The 22,839-nt window shown below is 38.6% G+C and overlaps 1 protein-coding gene across 18 annotated transcripts in view; it reads left to right on the top strand.

Moving 5' to 3' along the window:
* Positions 1 to 22,839, top strand: part of LOC102549174 (ankyrin repeat domain-containing protein 26-like) — a 246,026-nt gene that overhangs the window by 32,898 nt on the left and 190,289 nt on the right. For all 18 annotated transcript variants that reach the window (XM_017600748.3, XM_063276815.1, XM_063276813.1 and 15 more), the window contains exons 7-12: positions 2,987 to 3,179; positions 6,292 to 6,370; positions 13,976 to 14,088; positions 18,849 to 18,969; positions 20,208 to 20,498; positions 21,245 to 21,447. In XM_017600748.3, the coding sequence (XP_017456237.2) occupies positions 2,987 to 3,179; positions 6,292 to 6,370; positions 13,976 to 14,088; positions 18,849 to 18,969; positions 20,208 to 20,498; positions 21,245 to 21,447 (1,000 nt within the window). The remainder of the gene's footprint in view (positions 1 to 2,986; positions 3,180 to 6,291; positions 6,371 to 13,975; positions 14,089 to 18,848; positions 18,970 to 20,207; positions 20,499 to 21,244; positions 21,448 to 22,839) is intronic.

The following is a 22,839-nucleotide window of genomic DNA, read 5'->3' on the forward strand; positions in this document are numbered from 1 at the left end:
TCACTGAACCCAAAGCTTACCAATTCAGTTAGGTTGGCAGGCCATGAGATCCAGGTGTGCTCCTGTCTATGCCTCTCTTGCTTCCAGATGACAGCAGATACCACCATGTACATCTTAAAAAAAGAAAGACAGCAACAACAACAACAACAGCAACAGCAACAACAATAACAAAACAAAACCCAAAGAAAAACAAAACAAAAAACCCACCAAGTTTTGATTCAGGGTCCAAATTCAAGTTAGAATAGCTTACATAACGAACACTTTAATTACTGAGATATTGTGTCAGACCTCATCCTTTCAAATGATGTCACACCATTTTATAGGCTTAGATTTTTAATACATACTTTACTAAGGGTTCTCAAATGCTTCAATCACCTTTCTAACATTCAAATATAGGGAAGAAAATTTTGGAAATAGCACAAGTGGATGTGCCCCTGTTTAAAAGTAGTACTTTGTGGGCAATGCCAATCTCCACTTTCAGGATACCTTCAGTCCAGTTCAGTAGTCTCAGGATATCAACAGTACAGTACAGAAGTGTCACGAAACATGAGTCAGCAATAGTGGCACAATCCAGCAGAAAAATACTAGGCCTCTCCTGAATTGGCACAAGTCAGCAGGAGCTACAAGGAGCACCCAGAATACCAGGAGTTCTCTGCCCTCTGTCTCTCAACAAAGTGGAGATCAGCAAAGAGGCAAGACCAAGGCAGAGTTGTACATCTAGCTATGCAATCCCCTTGTCACTGTCCTTTAAGTTCCACTTAAAATCTCTTCAAACATGTCTTGTCCTCCCTTGGTTCTTGCTTCAGCAGAACACAATGTAGGTTTGCATAGCATAACAAAGCCAGAAACTTCCACTTCTACATTTGAATTGTATATGCTTATGGCTAATTTTTTTATCCTTGAAGATTAGGTGTCAAGAATGCCATCCAACTGTATTCTAAAATATACACAAATGTTTTCATTCTCAAAAAATGTACCTTTTCAACACAGTGGTAAGTGCAGGTTTTACCAATACTCTAAAGAGTTGTTAAGACAGATTTTGTCTGTTTAGTGTACAATATTATGGAAGATATATTAAAATCATGAGAAGCCACTTCATATAGAGAGAAATTTATTGAAAAGAAAAGCTGCCCATATAGGATTTACCCATATCATGTGTTCTTTTCCACACAGTCTCATAAGCCTTGAGTTTACAGTAGTGGTAACTAGAAATGTCCATGAAATTTGATCAGTTTTGCATTATGCATATTAACATTTATTTACATTCTTGCCTTATGCACTCTTCTTTGAATGAGTTTTGTAAATTTAAACTAAAGCCCATATCTGGGTATCGTAATAGTAGTAAATGAGAAACTATTTAACTATGACCCATAAACTCATGATATACATTTATTTTATCATTTTAATAATTTTTAATATTTAATATTTATAAATTTTTATACAACTTAAAATATAATTAATATGATAACATTTAATTATATTTATTATTTTGTTTTATCTTATTCGATGTCAAAACTTGGTTTCATTTCATTTTCTTCTGAGTCTGTAATGTTTGTTTTATGTCTTCTCCATTGCATTCTATCCATTTTTCTGAATTTTATATATGCATTTTATATTGCTTGTAAACAGTTTGATCTTTCTTTTGTTGTTGTAAAAATATTAGGCAAACAACAACAGATGTTACCTTGGCTATACCTTAGATGCACCCAGCACATTGCTTATTCTCCATTATTAAATAGCATGTCATTGCTCTTTGCTAACTGTACTGGCTAGTTTTGTGTGTCAACTTGACACATGCTGGAGTTATCACAGAACAGTAGCCCCAGTTGTGGAAGTGCCTTCAAGAGATTCAGCTGTAAGGCATTTTCTCAACTAGTTGTCAGGGTGGGAGGACCCATCCCATTGTGGGTGGTGCCATCCCTGGGCTGGTATTCCTGGGTTCTATAAGAGAGCAAGCTGAGCAAGCCAGGGGGAGTAAGCCAGTAAGTAACATCCCTCCACGGCCTCTTCATAGTTCCTGCTTCCTGACCTGCTTGAGTTCCAGTCCTGACTTGCTTTGGTGATGAACAGCAACTTGGAAGTGTAAGCTGAATAAACCCTTTCCTCTCCAACTTGCTTCTTGGTCATGATGTTTGTGCAGGAATAGAAACCTGACTAAGAAACTAATTATGGTCCTGAGAATTATTTCTTGTTCAGTGTGGCATATGGGAAGAGATGCTTTCTTCTTGGCATTGTGTCTCCTTTAATTGTGTGAGATGTTGAGCCTCTCAGCCTCAGGATCTCTCCTGGAGTACCTGTGTTGTGTGCTCTGCAGTATGTTCAAGGTGGCCTAACACGATGCCCAGAGCATCCTCTCTTCTTTGTGTCTTTTTTCCAGACATCTGACCCTTGATTTCTGGCTTCCTTCCTTACAAAATAGTTTATCAGCTCAGCTCTAGGAGTCTGGAAGAGTCAGAACAGCTTCATCCTCATCATGTTCTAACCTAATCTAAACTATCTCATAGTCACAGAGATAGAAAACTGGGATAATATCATCTTACTATTTTAATGCCTATTAGCTAACATTTTCTTTCATCTCTGAAGTATATAATTTTCAGTTTTTAAAACATATATTTTCTGATTTGTGATGTTTGAGGTAGGAATAAAAATCAGTACCTTCACTTGACTTTGGTTAGAATTGGAGAACAGTAGCTTCTGGGCACCTGCTGTAGACCAATGGCAATGTGTCTCTTCATACTCTGACCAACTATTTCTTGTTATCATTTCATGTCTATGCATCACTTCCATTAGGACATATTCCTGCATGCTTATTTGACATTAAGTAGGTTTTAGGTTTTTGTCTTCTCTTTTTATCTGCAAATCACACCATGTATGTAAATCACCTCGGTATTCCTTTCTGCAGTGTATGTAGTTTATGTGATACTCTAGACTGTTTTGTGTACCAAATAAGCTGCTGTACTTCAATTGTGCTTTTTCTTCAATACAGATCCTGAAAGCCTAGTGAAAGTCTGGTGTGCAGTTTGTTCATATAAAAAATCAATGGAATCTACAAAACGTAACTGTGAATTAATTACAGAAAGAAATAAAAGTTTAGGCAATGATATTATTGCATTACAAAAAGAAAGGTCTCAAGTAGAGATTGAAAAGACTAGATTGCAACTAGAGCTATGCAATATGAGGTATGATGTCCCAACTTTAGAGAAATATTTTAACTGTTTACATTAGACAATAAAAGAAGACTTATAGCTTGTCACTAACTTTTAAAGTGTCTGCAGGGGACAAATCTGTCCAGATTTGGGTTTTATTATTATTAGTTTTGATAGATGTATTTATGTAGTCTAGGGAAGCCCCAAATTTGTGATCTTCTGTCCTTAGATGTTTGATTTTTGGGGTGATCCAACCAGGTTCCTCTATGGCTATATGAGAGAATTGTTAGTCTTCTGGAATATGAAGATAATGTAATTAAAAATTCCTAATTATGACTATTTTCCCATAATTACATATATATTTATGTCTATATATGTGTGTCCTTTCAAATCACAATTTTGATATGTATTACAAACTTATTTTTTATGAGACAAGAATTAAAAATTTTAAAAATATTTTATAATTATGCTGCAAAGAACACCCTTTATTAAAAGCTTCTCTAATGTTGAATTATTGAATACATATCTGAATAAATTCTTCAGAATCAATTTATTCATTTGAAGGAAATAAATCCTATAAAAGGACTTGGCTGATATAATTGTTGCAACCCAAATTTACATTAATATAAAATTCCACCAATGGAATATGAAATGATAGTTCTCTTAATCCAGAAAATTCATTTAGTATTATGCTGCTTTGTACTGAACCTAGAATTTCACAAAAAGTAGTTAGATTCCACTCTTCCATAGAGATAAGCTTAGATACTACTTTATTCTCACATGCACAATGTGAAAAAATGATTTCCAAATAGAATATTCAATATAATTCATAGAAAAAAATCAATTTTATGTTGAAAGACAAAAGAAACTTTGTTTGTAATTAATTGCTAGATTAGTCAAGGAATTTTAAAAATTATACAATTCACAGGTTAAACTGAAAATGATCAAATAGAGATATAAAAATTGTGAGAACACATTTGAGATGACCTAGATGATTTTTGGAGTCTAATAATGTACATAATGCTTGGAAAATATTTGAATGTGCTTCATTACACTGTGAATCATTTTGGAGGATAATTATAGTTTATGAATACTGAAGTTTACTTCTATCAAATTTATAAAATTTTGTGAACAGAATAACTTCAAAACTAATATTTTTTATTAATGTTTTGACAATTTTAGAATATTTAAATCATTCATTCTGTACACCACTAGTTCTTCTCAACCTCTGGGTCATGACCGCTTTAGGGGTTAAATGACCCTTTTACAGGGGTCACCAGAGACCATTGGAAAATACTTATATTACAATACATAGAATATATAGAGCTATTTTTACATTGAAATACACAAAATAGCAAAATTGCCATCATGAATTAGAAATAAAAGTGACTTTATGGTCAGGGGTTACCAGAGTATGAGGAACTATATTAAAGGGTCACAATTTTAGGAAGCTTAGAATTGAGACCCTTCCCATCCACAGACCCCTTCCAGTTTGCAACTGTACTCAGAGCAGAGCCTCAGCTCTGAATCCCTACCCACTGAGTCTACACCTAGAGGTAGCTTGGCTACCCAAGGAGTTCTGATGTATCCAGGATCACAGAATCACAGGCTCACAGGCTAACAGGCTTGCAGTAGGGACAGGCTCCAGTGAGAGACAGCTAGACCAATTAAAACCCAGAGATAACCAGAAGGCAGCACTCAAGCACAAGGACATAAGCAACAGAAACTGATAATACTTGGCAACATCAGAACCCAGTTCTCCCATCACAGAAAGCCCTGCACCCCCCACACACCTAAAGGATCCAGATCTACATGCTCATCTTTGTCTACTCCACACACCATTTGTGAGTAAACTGCATACTTTTCAATCCACTTGTTCACCCTTTTTACTCTTGAATAATATTGTAAGCACAGCTAAAACGGAGAGCATTAACAATGTGATAGTCCTGGGCTGGAGAGATGGCTCAGTGGTTAAGAGCACTGAATGTTCTTCCAAAGGTCCTGAGTTCAATTCCAAGCAACCACATGATGGCTTACAACCATCTGTAATAGGATGCTCTATTCTGAAGTGTATGAAGATCAACTACAGTGTACTCACATATAAATAAAATAAATAAATCTTTAAAAAAAACAATGTGATAGTCCAAACAGTAATGACTTTGGGAATACTTTCCTCCACTAAATAAACCCGTCAACTATTTTTAAACTCCATATCACTCAGAATTTCAGGCATGGATCCTAATTCCAGGACAGAATCTAATGTGTATGGCCTCAGGCCAACTCTGTAGAAGAGTAGTTTATTCCACTTGAAAGCTCATGATCTGCATTTAGATAAATGAGCATTCTGGTCTTCTGAACTCATGCATGAGTGGTTCCTTAGTCCAGCCTCAGTATGAGCCAACTGTAAACCACAGTTCCCATGTTTCCCAATGCCCACAAAACATGTTTCTAAATCTAAAAGCACATGGGCAGTTTCATAGCAGAAGTTCCTTTTTAATCACTTTCCTCACTGCTGAGATGACTGCTCACAATCAGTTTGATATAGAAAAATGATATTGGCTCAGCTTTCAGAGAACCTGTAGTCTATCGTGACAGGAAAGACCTGAAGGGGGTCTTCTGTCTTTGCAGCAGGAACACAAAACCTTGTCTAGCTACTGCTTCTTTTAATTACAGTAGGTAGTTTATGAACACTCAGACTCTGCATCATGAGTTTGGGACATGAGGGTCACTCACAGAGGTCTGTAGTGAAAGCCACGTGCTGAATAACTTGTGTTTTCAAGCAAGCAACAAAGAAAGAGAAATCGCATCATTCATAGTAATTGCACACTTTTGAGATCAGGAAAAAATCTGGTTTTCTGTACTTAAAATGCATAGTTTACACCGGGGGATGGAACTCACTCCATATGTGTATGCTTTCTATGTGTGAAAGTTTGAAACCCACTGAGACGAAAAACAAAATGCCTATTGGTTCAAATTACCTCTAACCTTTATGGAAAGGGCCACACAAAGAGTTATACAGTTTCCAAATTTCTATTCTTCAAATTTGTCAGAATTCCTGTAATCATTCACATGTTGTTTTCAGAAACTAGTTTGGTATTTTCAAATGTAGCTAGTTATACACAATCATTCTAAAATGTATTTTTAGGCTTACAGCTGAAAATTCAGAATTAAAGGCTGCAATAAAGGTCCAAGCAAAGGAGGATGGACAGCTTCCAAGAACCCCAGTAAGTACACACTTATGAAGTCCATTATTTATTAATTTCTGTAAGACTCAAAAGAAATCTTCCTTTGTCCAGCAGCAGTATATGTCCACAATTTAGGAAATATGAATATTCTTCCTGTTCAAATATTTGATATATCCATATTGTTACTCTTTGCTAGTAGTCTTGGAGTCTGTTTAATTCTCTGTCCATGTAGCAGTACACTACTAGTGGTTTCTGTACTAAGGATATGATCTATTTAGTCACAGGTTCTTGGCTCTAACAATGGTTCCAGGTATGGGTTTCACATAGAGAATGAGCCTTACATCCAATTAGAAAACGGTTGAATATTTTCATGATATTCAAGAGTCTTATTTGCCACCAGCAATGTCTTGGAATGCTAGTCATAGATGCAGGGACAGGATACACATCAGCGTTAGACTGGTGACTTCTTTTTTCCTCTAGCCGTATGCCTTGCAGCTGCTAGCACTTGAAAGCTAGCTAGTGGGGATGTTATTGATTTCCTCATTTGACATGACTCAAGGTATGAGGTCTCCAGGAATAAGGTCTTACCATCAGTTTCTGGAGTATAACCAAAAGCATCACCAATTACCTGGATATTAGGATTCTATATGACCTCACTTGTCAACAACTGCAAAAATAGCAACCCATTCTTGGCACAGCAATAACTTTATCCCTATGGTGTTGAGCAAGGCCATCATTACCCCATTATAAGATAACTCTGTCTTCACTCTCTTTATACATATGTATATATATATATATATATATATATATATATATATATATATTAGGAAGCTTCTGAAGTATCAATGTGGACATGTGACCTTCTTGAAAGGTCATTCTTTTTATTTTTATTTTTATTTTTATTTTTTATTTTTTTGTTTTCTGACAGACTTACTTTTCATCTTTTACTAGACTGGGAAAATAAAAGCAATGCCTTTTAAGGGGAAACATTTTCAAACCTGAAATTTAACTGAGCACAGGCCATTGAAAGGAGAAGAGCACACACTGGAGATTGCATGTTTTTTTTTATCTTTATTAACTTGAGTATTTCTTATTTACATTTCGATTGTTATTCCCCTTCCCAGGTTCCGGGCCAACATCCCCCTCCCCTTCTCTATGGGTGTTCCCCTCCCCATCCTCCCCCCATTGCCGCCCTCCTCCCAACAATCTAGTTCACTGGGGGTTCAGTCTTGGCAGGACCCAGGGCTTCCCCTTCCACTGGTGATCTTACTAGGATATTCATTGCTACCTATGAGGTTGGAGCCCAGGGTCAGTCCATGTATAGTCTTTGGGTAGTGGCTTAGTCCCTGGAAGCTTTGGTTGTTTGGCATTGTTGTTCATATGGGGTCTCAAGCCCCTTCAAGCTCTTTCAGTCCTTCCTCTGGTTCCTTCAACGGGGGTCCCATTCTCAGTTCAGTGGTTTAATGATGGCATTCGCCTATGTATTTGTTGTATTCTGTCTGTGTCTCTCAGGAGAGATCTACATCCGGTTCCTGTTGGCCTGCACTTCTTTGCTTCATCCATCTTATCTAGTTTGGTGGCTGTGTATGTATGGGCCACACGTGGGGCAGGCTCTGAATCCTCTTCTTCCTTCTGCCTCTGTTCTAACCTTTGCCTCCCTATTCCCTCCCAAGGGTATTTTTGTTCCCCCTTTAAAGAAGGAGTGAAGCATTCGCATTTTGGTCATCCCTCTTGAGTTTCATGTGTTCTGTGCATCTAGGGTAATTCGAGCATTTGGGCTAATCCACTTATTAATGAGTGCATACCATGTGTGTTTTTCTGTGATTGGGTTACCTCACTCAGGATGATATTTTCCAGTTCCATCCATTTGCCTATGAATTTCAAAAAGTCATTGTTTTTGATAGCTGAGTAATATTCCATTGTGTAGATGTACCACATTTTCTGTATGCATTCCTCTGTTGAAGGGCATCTGGGTTCTTTCCAGCTTCTGGCTATTATAAATAAGGCTGCTATGAACATAGTGGACCATGTGTCTTTGTTATATGTTGGGGCATCTTTTGGGTATATGCCCAAGAGCAGTGTAGCTGGGTCCTCAGGTAGTTCAATGTTCAACTTTCTGAGGAACCTCCAGACTGATTTCCAGAGTGGTTGTACCAGTCTGCAATCCCACCAACAATGGAGGAGTGTTCCTCTTTCTCTGCATCCTCGCCAGCATTTGCTGTCACCTGAGTTTTTGATCCTAGCCATTTTCACTGGTGTGAGGTGAAATCTCAGGATTGCATTTCCCTTACCAGCATGCTCTTCTTAACTTCATCATTTTATCTAATTTTGGTGGACACATGCACACACACACACACACACACACACACACACACACACACAGACACACACACACACACACACACACACACACACACACACACACACACACACACACACACGGGGCAGGCTCTGATAGCCATTCCTTTAGTCTCCACTGCAATCTTTGCAACTTTGCCTCCATAGCCCCTCCTATGAATATTTTTGTTCCCCCCTTTAAGAAGAAATGAAGCATCCACATTTTGGTCATCCTTCTTCTTGATCTTCCTGTGGTCTGTGGATTGTATCTTGGGTAATTCAAGCTTCTGGGCTAATATCCACTTATCAGTGAATGCATATCATATGTGTTTTTTTCCTGTGATTGACTTATCTTACTCAGAACAATATTTTCTACTTCCATCCATTTGTCTATGAATTTCATGAAGTCATTGTTTTTTAGCTATCATTTTGATATCTGAGTAGTATTCCATTGTTTAGATGTACCATATTTTCTGTATCTATTCCTCTGTTGGAAGGCATTTGGGTTCTTTCAAGCTCCTGGCTATTATAAATAAGGCTGCTACAAACACAGTGGAACATGTGTCTTTGTTGCATGTTGGAACATCTTTTGGGTATATGCCCAGGAGAGGTATATCTGGGTCCTCAGGCAGTGCCATGTCCACTTTTTTGAGTAACCTTCAGACTGATTTCCAGAGTGGTTGTAGCAGTGAGCAATCCCACCAACAATGGAGGAGTGTTCTTCTTTCTCCATATCCTCGCCAGCATCTTTTGTCACCTGAGTTTTTTATTTTAGCCATTATGACTGGTGTGAATGGGAATCTCAGACTTGTTATGATTGTATTTCCCTAATGACTAAGGATATTGGGCATTTCTTTAGGCACTTCTCAGCCATTAGATATTCCTCAGCTGAGAATTCTTTGTTTAGTTCTGTACCCCATTTTTTCATAGGGTTATTTGTCTCTCTGGCATCTAACTTCTTGAGTTCTCTGTATATATTGGATATTAGCCCTCTATCAGACGTAAGATTGCTAAAGATCTTTTCCTAATCTTTTGATTGCTGTTTTATCCTTTGCCTCATAGAAGCTTTGCAGTTTTATGAGGTCCCATTTGTTGATTCTTGATCTTAGAGCACAAGCCACTGGTGTTTTGTTCAGGAAATTTTCCCCAGTGCCCAAGTGACCGAGACTGTTCCCTACTTTTTCTTCTATTAGTGTGAGTGTATCTGGTTTGATATGGAGGTCCTTGATCCACTTGGACTTGAGCTTTGTATAGGGTGACAAGGATGGATCAATTTCCATTCTTCTACATGTTGACCTCCAGTTGAACGAGCACTATTTGTTGAACGTGCTATCTTTTTTCCATCGGATGCTTTTAGCTCCTTTGTGACCAAATGACCATAGTTGCATGGGTTCATTTCTGGGTCTTACTGATGTACCTGCCTGTCTCTATACCAATACTGTACAGTTTTTATCACCATTGTTCTGTAATGCTGCTTGAGGTCAGAGATGATTGTGTTTTCCTATAATTCTTTAAGGGATTTTTTTTTGTTTCCTCTTTAAGGGCATCTACTTGTTTACCTATGTTGTCCTGTATTTCTTTAAGGGAGTTATTTTTGTCCTTCTTAAAGTCCTCTGTCATTATCAGATCTGATGTTAGTTGGTCTTGTTGTGTGTGACTGGAGCTTTTCACTCCTGTGAGCTGGTGAAGCCATGAGCCCGTGAGCCCATGAGCCTGTGAGCCCGTTAGTCTGTGATCTTAGAAGTGTGAGTGCTTCTGAAACACAAGCTCTCACAGGGCAGGTTTGGGTTCTGGAGCTCTGTGGAACAACTCCAGCTTTGGGTGCAGAAGGAGACCTGAAGAGTCCTGTACTAGGCCACCCAACGGCTCCCACACACCATGCACTTCTGGCCTGTCTCTCCTTGGACAGTCGGGGGAGAGAATGTGGTGTCCCACCTGCAGGCTGTGGGCTTAGGATGGAGAGTGCTCCTGGCAGACCAGCAGCTCTCTGTCGGCTGATTTTGTGTCTATGACTTTCTTTTTTATTAGTCATTTTATTTATTCACATTTCAAATGTTTTCCCCCTTCCCAGTATCCCTCCATGATCACTCCACTTCTTCCCCCTCCCTTTTGCCTCTAAAAGTACGCTCCCCCACCCACCCAACCCTACCTCATCTCCCTAGTATCCCCCTTCTCTAAGGTGTAAAGCCTCAATATGGCCAAGCTCACCCATTGCCCCAGATAAGGCCAGATAAGGCAATCCTGTAGCATGGGCAATGATATACACTTTGATTGGTGGTTTAGTCCCTAGGAGCTCTGAGATGTTCAGTTAGTTGATACTGTTATTCATCCTATGGGGTTGCGATCCCCTTCACCTCTTTCAGTCCTTCCCCTAACTCTTCCAACGTGGTCCCCAGGCTCAGTCCAAAGGTTGGGTGTAAGTATCTGCATCTGTCTCAAACAGGTTCTTGTAGAGTTAGCTTCTCAGGGTACACCAATGCCAGGCTCCTCTTTGCAAGCACATATTGGCATTAGCAATATTGTCAGGTTTTAGTGACTGTGTATGGAATGGGTCTCAAGTTGGGGAAGTCTCTGGATCATCTTCCTTCAGTCTCTGCTCCAATTGTGTCCCTGCATTTCCTTTAAACAGGAATAATTCTGGGTCAAAATTTTTGAGATGGGTTGATGGCCAAAATCCCTCAACTCATGCCATCTACTGGAGGTGATGTCTTCAAATTTCATTTTTCCACCATTAGGCATTTCAGTTATAGACCTCCCAATTGGGTTCTGGGAGCCTCTCACATCCCCGCTGTCTGAAACTTTCTATGATAAATGAAAAAGAAAGGAGGTAAGCACAGAGGGACTTGAGATAAGAAGTCAAGGCTGTGTATTTGTCAGGCTCTGGCAGAGTCTCTCAGGTGACAGTTATATCAAGCTCCTGTCAGTCTGCACTTTTTGTCATCTGCAATAGTGTGTAGGTTTGGTGACTGTGTATAGGATGGATCCCCAAGTGGAGCAGTCTCTGGATGGCCTTTCTGTCAGTCCCTGCTCCACATTTTGTCTCCATATTTCTTCTTGAAGTATTTTGTTCTAAGAAGGACTGAAGCCTCCACCCTTTGGTCTTCCTTCTTCATGTGGTCTGTAAATTGTATCTTGGATATTCCAAACTTTTGGATTATCTACTTATCAGTGAGTGCATACCATGTGTGTTCTATTCTGATTGGGTTACCTCACTCAGGATGTTATTTTCTTTCTTTCTTTTTTTAGGATGTTATTTTCTGCTTTCATCCATTTGCCTATGAATTTCATGAAGTCATCATTTTTAGTAGCTGAGTAGTACCCAATTGTGTTAATGTGCCATTTTTTCTGTATTGATTCCTCTGTTGAAGAACATCTGGGCTCTTTCCAGCTTCTAGCTATTATAAATAAGGCCACTGTGAACATAGTCGAGCATGTGTCCTTGTTATATGTTGGATCATCTTTTGGGTATATTCCCAGGAGTGGTATAGCGGGGTCCTTAGGGAGTACTATGTCCAACTTTCTGAGGATCCATCAGACTGATTTCCAGAGCAACACTTTTAAAGGACAAAATTTATTTAAGACTAGCTTACAGATTCAGTCTAATACCAAGGCAGGAAGCATGGTAGTGTTTACAAAGGCATAGTGCTAGAGAAGGGGCTGAGATTTCTACATTATGATCTGTCTGTCAGATGACTTGCATCCTCAGGGAGCTGGGACAAAGTTCTCTTCTGAAATGAGTGGAGCTTCAAAGCTCAACCCCAAAGTGAGGCATTTCTTCCAATAAGGCCATACCTACTCCCAATAGACCATACCTCCTAAGAGTGCCTCTCCCCAAGACCCATTCATATCCCTTCCACCCTTATACTGTGAGTCAAGAAGATGTTCCCCAAAGGTTCTCAAATGTCAGGGTTAGATTGATTTACTGATGGAAAACAAGGGCTTGGCCAGACCAGCAGTGTAATTTGGCATTCCAAAAGAGTCATAGGGTTGTTAACTCCAAGTACCATAGGGGTGGAGAGTATGAATATTTTTTTGCAGAGGGTGGGAGGCTATCCATGTGTGTCCACAGATGATGGGGCGGGAAAGACAGAGGGAAAGGGAAGAACACAGCAAAATAAGAAGATGAGTTCTGCCAAATGAGTGCCATAAGTCCTGAGATGGTGAGGAATGGAAGTGTGAGATCTCTATTTATGACGGGGAGTGGCAGTGAATCCTGCAATGTGGATGGTAATGATCCTGGAGACTCGATACAGTTGCGATAACCAAGAAAAGGAGGAATAATTAGGATCATTAATTATAATAGCAACAAAGGTGAAGGTGATCCTTAGGAAGTGTGATTGTTATGGTACCCAAAGGAAGATACAGGACCCTACTGGCCACATTTTGGGTCATAGAATATCTCTGTTAGTGACTCACAAACTGGTTCCAGAGATTGACTCTCACAGGCCAGAGTGGGGAGTAGTTTCTATCTGGGAAGGAAATATGGAGTACTGGGACCACAGGTTATCAGAGTGTGTGAAGAGCTGGAATAGGGTACCATGATGGAATGTCACTAGGGCAAGCATGGAAGAGGGACACTTCTAATATCAGAACCCTGGTGAATCCTGAGGGAGAGAGAGTTAGAGGGGAAGAAGAGGACTTCACTTCAGCCTGGGAGATGCTGTCAGGAAACTAGCATGGATGGGTAGAGTAGAGAGTAGAGGAACATGGAGGACTTAGCTGAGTAAGACCCAGAAGAAGAGTCCCAGAAAGAGGGCTACATTGTGAGCTAGGAAAAAACTTTCTTTTTTTTCCCTTTTTTTGTAACCCACAGCAGAGCCCTTATTCTATTCAAGCTAGTTCTCTAGGAAAAAAACCTTTCTATATTTAATAAATAAAGCTTATTAATTTACATTTCATAAAATGTCATGGTGAAAATCTTATATCTGAGCTCCACGACAAATGTTTATTACTGGGGGCCAGAGAGATCACTCGGTGTGTAAGAGCACTTGCTGCTCTTGCAGAGGACCTGGTTTCAATTTCCAGCATCCACATGGCAACTCCCAGTTGTGTGGAACTCCAGCTCTTTCAGGGATCCCATAAACTTTTCTGGTCAGAGGTGGCAGTAGGTAAGCCTTACCCTACAGAAATATATTCTTGCAAAACACCCATACCAATAAAATTGACATTATTTTGAAATCTATACTCATAGGCATCAATAAAATATTCTCTGAAATTGTTTTAAGCATGCTACTCATGGAAAATAATATTTCTAAGAATGAAAAGTGGATTTCTAAATTTAAAATTATATTAATATATTTTTCCAAGTCTGAAAAGGTTAAAGAAGAAATAAAGAATCAGATTAAATTGAACCAGTCACTGATACAGGATTTGGATGAAATAAAAGAGAGAAATAGTGAATTAGAAAAAGAAATAACCAGGTAAGACATTCATTTATCAAAGCATTTACCCACATCTTTTTTAAAAAAATTTTATTAGACATATTTCTTTACTTACATTTCAAATGTTATTCCCCTTCCTGGTTTCCCGTCCATCAGCCCCAATTCCCTCCTCTCCCCCTCCCCCATTCAGGTATTCTCCCTATACATTCCCCTTATTGCCCCACCATATTCCCCTGCACTTGGGGTCCAACCTTGGGACCAAGGACCAAGGACCAAGGGCTTCCCCTTCCACTGGTGCCCCAACAAGGCTATTCTGTGCTACATATGCAGTTAGAGCCCTGGGTCAGTCCATGTATAGTGTTTCGGTAGTGGTTTAGTCCCTGGAAGCTCTGTTTTTTTGGCATTGTTGTTTAGTCATTAATTGTGCTGGATGGTTTTTTCAACTTGACACAATCTTAGACATATCTGAGAAGCAAGAACCACAATTGAGCAAATGCATCTCTTAAGATTTGCCTATAGAGGAGCCTGTACAGATATTTTCTTAACTAGTGTTGAGTGTAGATGAACCAGGTCATTGTAGATAGGTTCTACTGCTTGGAGTTGGTCCTGGAGTGTTTGAGAAATCAGGCCATATGAAATATGCGGAGCAATCCAAAAAATCCTCCTTCCTGTATGACCTCTGTGTGCCTCGTTTTATGTCTACTAGACCCAAGTTATACTCCTCAATTGAGGACATGCCTCCATAAAATTTAGTTATAGGTAAGCCTTTAGGGCATTATTTTAGTTAGTGAGGGATGTGGGAGGGCCTATCCCATCGTGGGTAGGGCTACTGCTAGGTCACTGGTCCCGAGTTTTATAAAATGCAGGCTGTGCAAGCCTGTATAACGCACCCTTGCATGGCCTCTGCATCATTTTCTGCATTCAGCTTCCTGCTCTGTTTGAGTTTTTGTCCTGACTTCCTTCAATGATGAACAGTGATTTGGAAGTGTAAGCCAGAGCAACCCTTTCCTGCCATGTTGTTTCAGTCGTGATGTTTCATCACAGCAATAAAAGCCCTAACTAGATAAATGATATACTGCTGTATGACTATTATACTCTATTATTTTTGGAATATTGTCAAATTCCTGTGCATCCTTCACATGGGTACAGTTTACATCTTTTTGAGGTCCTGGATACAGAATTCACAGACATAGAAGAATGGATGTTTCTCACTCTCTCCCTCTCTCTTTCTCTCTGAATGATACACAGAATGATAGACATTATCAAAACTTTCTGACTTTCAATGAATAAAAGATGTCATTATTCTATCAGCTAAAAAAGTAATTGTCAAGAGCCATAACAGGACAAGCTAATAACTAACAGGTGATCATCCTGAGATGGCCAGCCTCGGATTATTATATAATCTGCGACTGGTTTGCCCTTATTAAGCTAGGCTGTAAGGGATTCATTTTAGGGAAGATTCCTGCTATTAATAGTCTTTTCCTGTTATTGTTAAACACATATAACAATCATTAAGTAATAGCACGCCCCTTTGGAGCAGATATCCGCAGATCTATGAAGATGTACTGTCTCATAGTGATGCTATATAGACAAATAGATGACTTCTTAAGTCTTATTATGATCCTATTAGAATTTCTAAAATTATAACGTGATTATTAAGCTCTTTTAGAGTGGGACTTCTATTAAGTCTTTCTCTGATAGTCGAAATTGCAGTGAGAACTCTGCCAGTCTCCCAGATTGTCACCAGTTAATTGCTCTTAGATAGTAACCAGACTTTCTCCTACTCAGAACACATTCCAAGAGGTTATAAAACAATTATCAAGAGTCATAAATAGAGAACAAATGATTTATTACAGGTGCAATAAAACATTGACTGGGTTTACCTATACAAAACTTCATTAACAACTTGTGTATGTTTTTAGACCTTCATCAAACCTGTAGAGCTGACACTGGTGATAATGTTTAGCCAGATAATTACTCCTGATGGATATTCATGTAAACATTCTTAATTGTAAACTTCTATTTCAATTTATGCTTTGATCTTTCATATGAACTTGTGATAAATTTTGTAACATGTGATCATGTATTCTGAAAGATGTTTAAGTGCTGAGGACAAAGAGAATATACACAGAAGGACAGAACCCAGAAGGACAGAGTTGGAGAGGACTGAGGTGGAGAGGGACTGAGCTGAAGGGTCAGGTTTGAGCTAAGGAGAACTGAGCTAAGTAGAACTGATCTAAAGAGATCTGAACTGAGAAGACATGCACAGAGGAATAAGTTAGAGATTATAGGTAACATAAGAGAGCAATGTGCATAATGCAGAGGAAAACAGGAAAAAAGAAGAAGCTGCAGAGAGCAGAAGGAGCAGGCAGGTTTTTCCTTACCATGGGACAGAACAGGTCATTTCTCAATAGCAATGCAGGCTTAGTCTTACTAAAAGTAACAAGCCTTTTCTCTTACAAACTTGGGTTTAATTCACTTAGCATTAAAAGGGTAGAAGCGATTTCTTTCTCTATGTAATAAAGATTGGAGCTCATCTTTCATCTAGAATGAGTGAGTTCTTTCTGCACCGGTGCTTGGTCTTTTGCTCCATATGCATATGTAAGTATGGATGTATGTGTATGTGTATGTCCTGAGAGTGTATGCATGTGTGTGTGTAAGAATGTAATTGTGAGAATGCATGTAAGCTGGGCCCAACTGATTTTGACTGGAAATGTATAAATGAGCATTTATGAATCTGTGTATGAAATTATATACGTTTATGCATATTTGACTATGTAAAAGTTTTTCCTTCTACAAGCCCCATTCACTTCTTTTGGTTCAATAGAAGTTTATTGCTCCAAACTTCCCCCTGGCCTGACAAGCAAGAGGCATAGGGACAAAAGGGAAAAGGCTCTAGCAATTAATCCTCTACTTTATCTCCTGCTGTTTTAGAATGAGGTGCGAAATGCCAGAGACTGCAGTTTCTGGCCTCAGAGGAACACAGAAGGCGGGTCAGTTACAGTAGCAGAGCATAATGACTTAGACATAGATAAGTAAATCAGCTACGGTAACATAGTAACTTAGACTTAGATAAGTAAACTTATTATTATACAGCAACCCTAAATATCTCATAAGACAAAGTCTTACCCTCTGCTGACGCTCTTCCCTCTCCGCTGCCTCAAGAAGAACCAACAAGAGAAAGAAGACTAATGCCAGGGCTGGTCCCCGGCAAGTCATGGTCAATTTTTCATAACTTTTTATTCTCCCAATATGTCAGGATGCTTTTTTATTTGTTATTTTTATTTCTCTAAGATAGAACTAGTATTTTCGTATGATTTAATATTATGCCTATGATATCGTGTCTTTTGCATTTTATGAAAACTGCACTGGGAGGGGCTCTAGATTTCTTCTTAAAAAGTTGTATTAATTACTCACCTGTTGCTATGATAAGATACACATGACCAAGGACAACTTAAGGATTGTGGTTACACAGGGACAATTTCCACAATAGCTGGGGAAGCAGAGCATGCCATCAGCAAGAGGAGACTGGCTGAGGACAGTTAGATCCACACCTAGCAGGTAGACAGAGATGGAGTAAGAACTGGAGTGAGTGTATAAACCACGCTCTCCTTGATGACCTGCTTCCTGCAGCAAGCCTCTGCTTTCTGGAGTTTTCATAACCTCCCCATGAAGCATCAGTAACTGGATCCCACTTGCCTTAACACTTCTCATTCAAATTACCATAGAATTTCTCAAGTCTTTCCCCATATTTCTACATTTGATCACCTATGTCACTGAGCTAAATCCCCAACCCCAATCACCTATGCCTTAAAGCACTGCCCGGCCTCTTTTTTTCCCACTTATCCCTCAAAGACATTTTTTGGCATTGTCCTAAATGTTAATTTCTTTTTGGAACTCAGCGAAGTAGCTTAAGCCACACATTCTTGGTACTACTATGTGGAATGCATAGTTTTTTATTTACATTTGTTTGTGTGTCTTGTATGTATGCATCCATTTGTGTGTATGTGTGATCTGAGACCCCCTCTCCACCCAGCATTAATCAATAAAATGTTCCAACAGGCATGCCTGTAGATAGATACATTTTCTCAGTTAAGTTTCACTCTTGACAGATGAAACTTGCTTCTGTCAAGTTGATAAAAATCAACACCACCAACCATAATAAAAACAAAACCAAAAACAAAATTAACCAACACTATAATAGTACCTAAATGTCGATCTCAGCGTCTACCTTCAAGTATTAGCTAACTGCTGTAACTCCTCCAGCTTCTGAGGATTCAGTCCTTCTGACCTATAAGGGCATTTGCATTCCTGTGTACACGTTCACACAGAGATGCACACATACACAGTCAAACAAATAATACTGAAAATTAAAATGAAAATTATGAGTAAATATTTTATTTTGATAAAACAATTTATAACAATTCTTTTTATTATTACAATATTAGCACTTTATTTACCATTCCTATTTTGACCTTTTTATTTTAAAATTCAGGTTTCAATCTCATTATATAATTTTAAAATAGTAATAGAACCATACTTAAGAGAAAGTTCATAGATATAATTTTTTATATGATAAAACTTATTATCTAGTTAAAATGCATTGAGTGCTTACAATTGAAAGATTTTAGTTACTAGCCAGTTAAACCAGTAAGCTAAACATTTGTAAAGTACAGGCTGCAGGATCAAGAGTTTAAAGCCAGTTTGCCTCAAAAGCAGCACAAACACGCATGTGCATCCACATGTGCATCCACATGTGCAATGATAGTAATACTTAGTTGTTCTGTACATTCTTCTAGGTTTAAGAATCTGTGCTCAATGGCGAAGGACTCAGACTCACATAAAAGTAGAGAGTTTACACAGAATGCTTCAAGTACAACTCACCGCGAAAACGATGTGGTACTTAACCTAAGAAAGACGGTACATTTAAATTCATTTTTGGATAAAAATTTCATCTAATTTAGTACAATGTAAATATAAAGAGTTTGGAAAATTTTGTAAACTTGAAAAACTTAAAAAAACTGTCCTTTAAATTGAAAATGTGTTATATTTGTGTCTTGAAATTCCCATGCTGTTCTAAACGCAGGTGGTATACCCCTGCCTGAACAGAAGTCATAGGAACCAAGTCCCAGACTCTGTATGTTCAGAAACAACAATTTTGTACAATTACTTCCTTCTATTAAACAAAATATGGTTCAGGCTGGATTTTTATAGTTCATGATTCATGAAGTAATTTTCAAGCTCATATAAAGACTGATGACTTTGTATACCTCAAAATTTCAGAGAATTGAGGCAATTTATCAAAGATAAGTAATTTTCAATTAATAGTTGGAATCACTAAATTTCAAAAGTAGTTTCTATGTCATGGAAAAAAATTCAGTCTAGGAGGGGATGAGATGGCCTTCTCCACAGAAAAATAAGGGGAAGTAAACATTAGGAATCTTGAAAAGGAGAAAATGTATCCAATTTTCTCAAATTAGAATAAAAGCTTGTATTTTCTTAATTTCTTCAAAGGGATGATATATACTCTAGCTTTATTTTTCTCATTTTTCTTTTCTTTTTTTTTTTCGGAGCTGGGGACCGAACCCAGGGCCTTGCGCTTCCTAGGCAAGCGCTCTACCACTGAGCTAAATCCCCAACCATTTTTCTTTTTTTCTTTTTTGCTTATTTTACATGAGTCTTCCAGTTATATTGCCTTTCATTATCTGTGGGGAAGAAATGCATGTTGTAACAGAAACAATGATTTGACAGCCATTCTGATGTTAAAGTAGGTAAAACACACACGAGAATCTCACTTATGTACCTGATAATGCTTGGGGAGTTTTCTTGATTGAGAAAACAATTTAGAGGTTCTCTCTCTCTCTCTCTCTCTCTCTCTCTCTCTCTCTCTCTCTCTCTCTCCCCCCTCCCCCATCTCACTCTTGTGTATGTGTATTTTGCTTGATTCATTTGGTTGGATTTTTTTAGATTTAAGGTTAATAATTCAATAATATACTGAACAAAAGTATAAGTTAGAAAACCAATAACTCTAGGTTCATACAGAAATTGCTTAAATTCATCCTGAATTCAACTGAAGTCATGCTGAAATTTCTATTGATGTTGTGTTACCTTTTTTCTGCCTACTGCATTATTAGAAAATATTAATTGTTTTCACTCAGCTTGAAAGTATCGAAACAAAACTGCAACAGGAAATATTCCACTGGCAATGCCTGGAGGATGAACATAATCACCTGCAGCCGAAAGCAGCAGATACAACAGCAGCCCAGGAGAAATGTGAAATGCTAGAGGGTGGAATAAAGAAGCTTGAAGAGACACTACTCAGGATTAAAACACATATGGACAAGAATATGGTAGAGCATAGTGAGATAGAAAAGCATAAGAGAACCATTGAAGAGCAACATAGAAGTCAAGCAATGGAAGAAATTAACAAATTGAACCAATTTTTACAGGTGACTGTAGTTGTCTGTCTTGTGCAATAATTAACTCCACGTCAAATTTCATTTTCAATGTATTATGTGTATCATTGTATATGTTTCGTCTGTGTTTCACAGCAGTTTCTTGTAGACTTCTGGATAAACAAGCCATCCACTTCTATTGATAACCATCTTTGTTTTATTAAATAAATTCATCTTTTTTTAAGATTTCTGGTTTTCAGTGGGGAATCATGTGATCTTTAAGATTACTTAAAAATTGTGAGAAAGAAAATAATTGTGATGTGGATATGATAATCTACTTCAGTGTTTTAAAGTTTCATGCTTTAATATAAAATTGTATTATATTATTAATTTTGGAATTATTATATGAATACTTCAGGGAGGAGGATGGAGTTTTGTGGTTGGTATCTCTTTTTCATCCACAAGTCCCTTAAAAATTCTGTTTAAATGCCCCTATTTAGTGATGATAAAGAATTTGAACTCCAACTTCTTTCTGTTTTATTTAAAATATTCTCTCTTTCATGGATTCAAAAATAAATTACACAATGATTATCTGTTGTGTGGTTATGTTTCAAATAAGTTTTTCCTTTATTTAGAATATATAGAGATATTTGTAATTTAAACAGAAAATTTCTGTTATTTGAAGTCATTTACTTAGTTTATTCTTGGTAAATTCAAACATGAATACAACGTATTTTGATCACATCAACCTCCTATTCCCTATAAACTTTCCTTGGACTTCCTATTTTAATGTTCTTTAGGAAGAAGCTGCCTCTGACCAAAAGAAAGAGCAGAGAAAACAGGATTATATCATGTCGATGGAGCACAGAATTAAGGCTATGGAAGCTGAGATGGTGGAAATAAAATCTCGTACAATTTCTATGAAAACAGAACTGAGATTACATAAAAAAAGCTATAGAGCTGAATTGAAAACTGAAGAATCTTTGGAATACGAACTTGAAAAGTAAGTCAGAGCATAGATGCATAGAAAGACGGTGATTAGATTTAATGAGTCCTGTGTCTGTTCTGCCAAAGGGCTTGGCCACTCAGTGAGGCAGGATAAGGCAAGTTGACAGTGGTTGCTCCATGCTGTCCCCTGGCAGGTGTTGGGCTCTGGGAAGCCTCAGGACACTGCTCCAGGGGTGGGAAAGTCTGAGCTCTGGACACATCAAGAGCTTACTCGGAGGGGGGGGGTGTCTCCGGGGCCTTCGAGGAGGCTAGGGCTGTCTAGTTCTCAGGCTCTTTGGGCATCCAGGCACTGCTGGGAGCTGCAGAAGAGTTGAGAATGGAGTGGGGGCTCACAGACTGGATCGAGCCTGGGGTCAAGGGGAAAAGGGGGGACCTCCTCCAGCTGGTCCTGCAGGGGAGTCTTTGGCTTGCCAGTGGCTTCTGCAGGCTTGGTGGTGGTGGTTGGCAGCCCAGAGAGGGCTTCTATCAGAGATTAGCCTGCAGCTCTATAGGTGAAGGTCTTTTCTGTAACTCCTCACAGAGGATCCTGATGAAAAGAGGCAGTCCATGGTTTTAAGACATTTATTGTCATGGCAGAAAGTGGATGAATTAAACCGTACCCCACTTCTCAGGGTGAGCCTGAGATTAAATACCTTTTGCAGGGAGGAGTGTCTGGAAGGAAAGGTTATTGGCTAAGCCTCCAGGTCTTTAGGTACATCATTTTAATGGAGATCTGTCTTGAGCCTCCATGACCTGTGGTCATTTCCTCTACCTGTGGAGAGGTTTAGGGCCTTGCCCTTACCTGACTGATGGCCACAAATCTATGGAGGGCTGTGGCTAGTGACAGGGTCTGGTTTGCCGGGAATCAGGTGAAATACCTACCATCCCTTTCAGGTTCTCTGGGGTTTCAAGCCTTTGCTCAACAGAGAACCAGGGGCTTTTCACTGTCACACAACAGTAGAGTGAATTTAAACTGTATTCTGTAGTGAAATGGCTCATATGGTTATTAGCGTCTAAAAGAACATTACCTTCCACAAATAACATCTATATATGTACTTCCCTTTAAATCATGTATGTAGGAAAGACAGCATTCCTTAACTGCTGTGTTCTGTTGGATGTAACTTTATTCCCTTTTAATAATTGTATATGTTAATCTGAGGTGTGGACATTCAGCTAAGTATATATGCAGCTTGCTAATTCCTAATTCATACAGCTGTAATTTTAGGAATCTTCTCATCAATGTCTACTGAAGTAGAAGTGTTTGAAGGAAGGTTATGACAGAAATAAAGGATGTGGCACAGACCACGAAGTCTGTTATTCTGGCTCCTAGGAAGTTATCTATGTTTAATAGACAAGATGGGTGTTACCTGGAGAGAATCCGGAGGCAAACTATACATTAAAGTTTTCC

This window comes from Rattus norvegicus, chromosome 17, assembly GCF_036323735.1.
Source record: "Rattus norvegicus strain BN/NHsdMcwi chromosome 17, GRCr8, whole genome shotgun sequence".
Classification (NCBI taxonomy): Eukaryota; Metazoa; Chordata; class Mammalia; order Rodentia; family Muridae; genus Rattus; species Rattus norvegicus.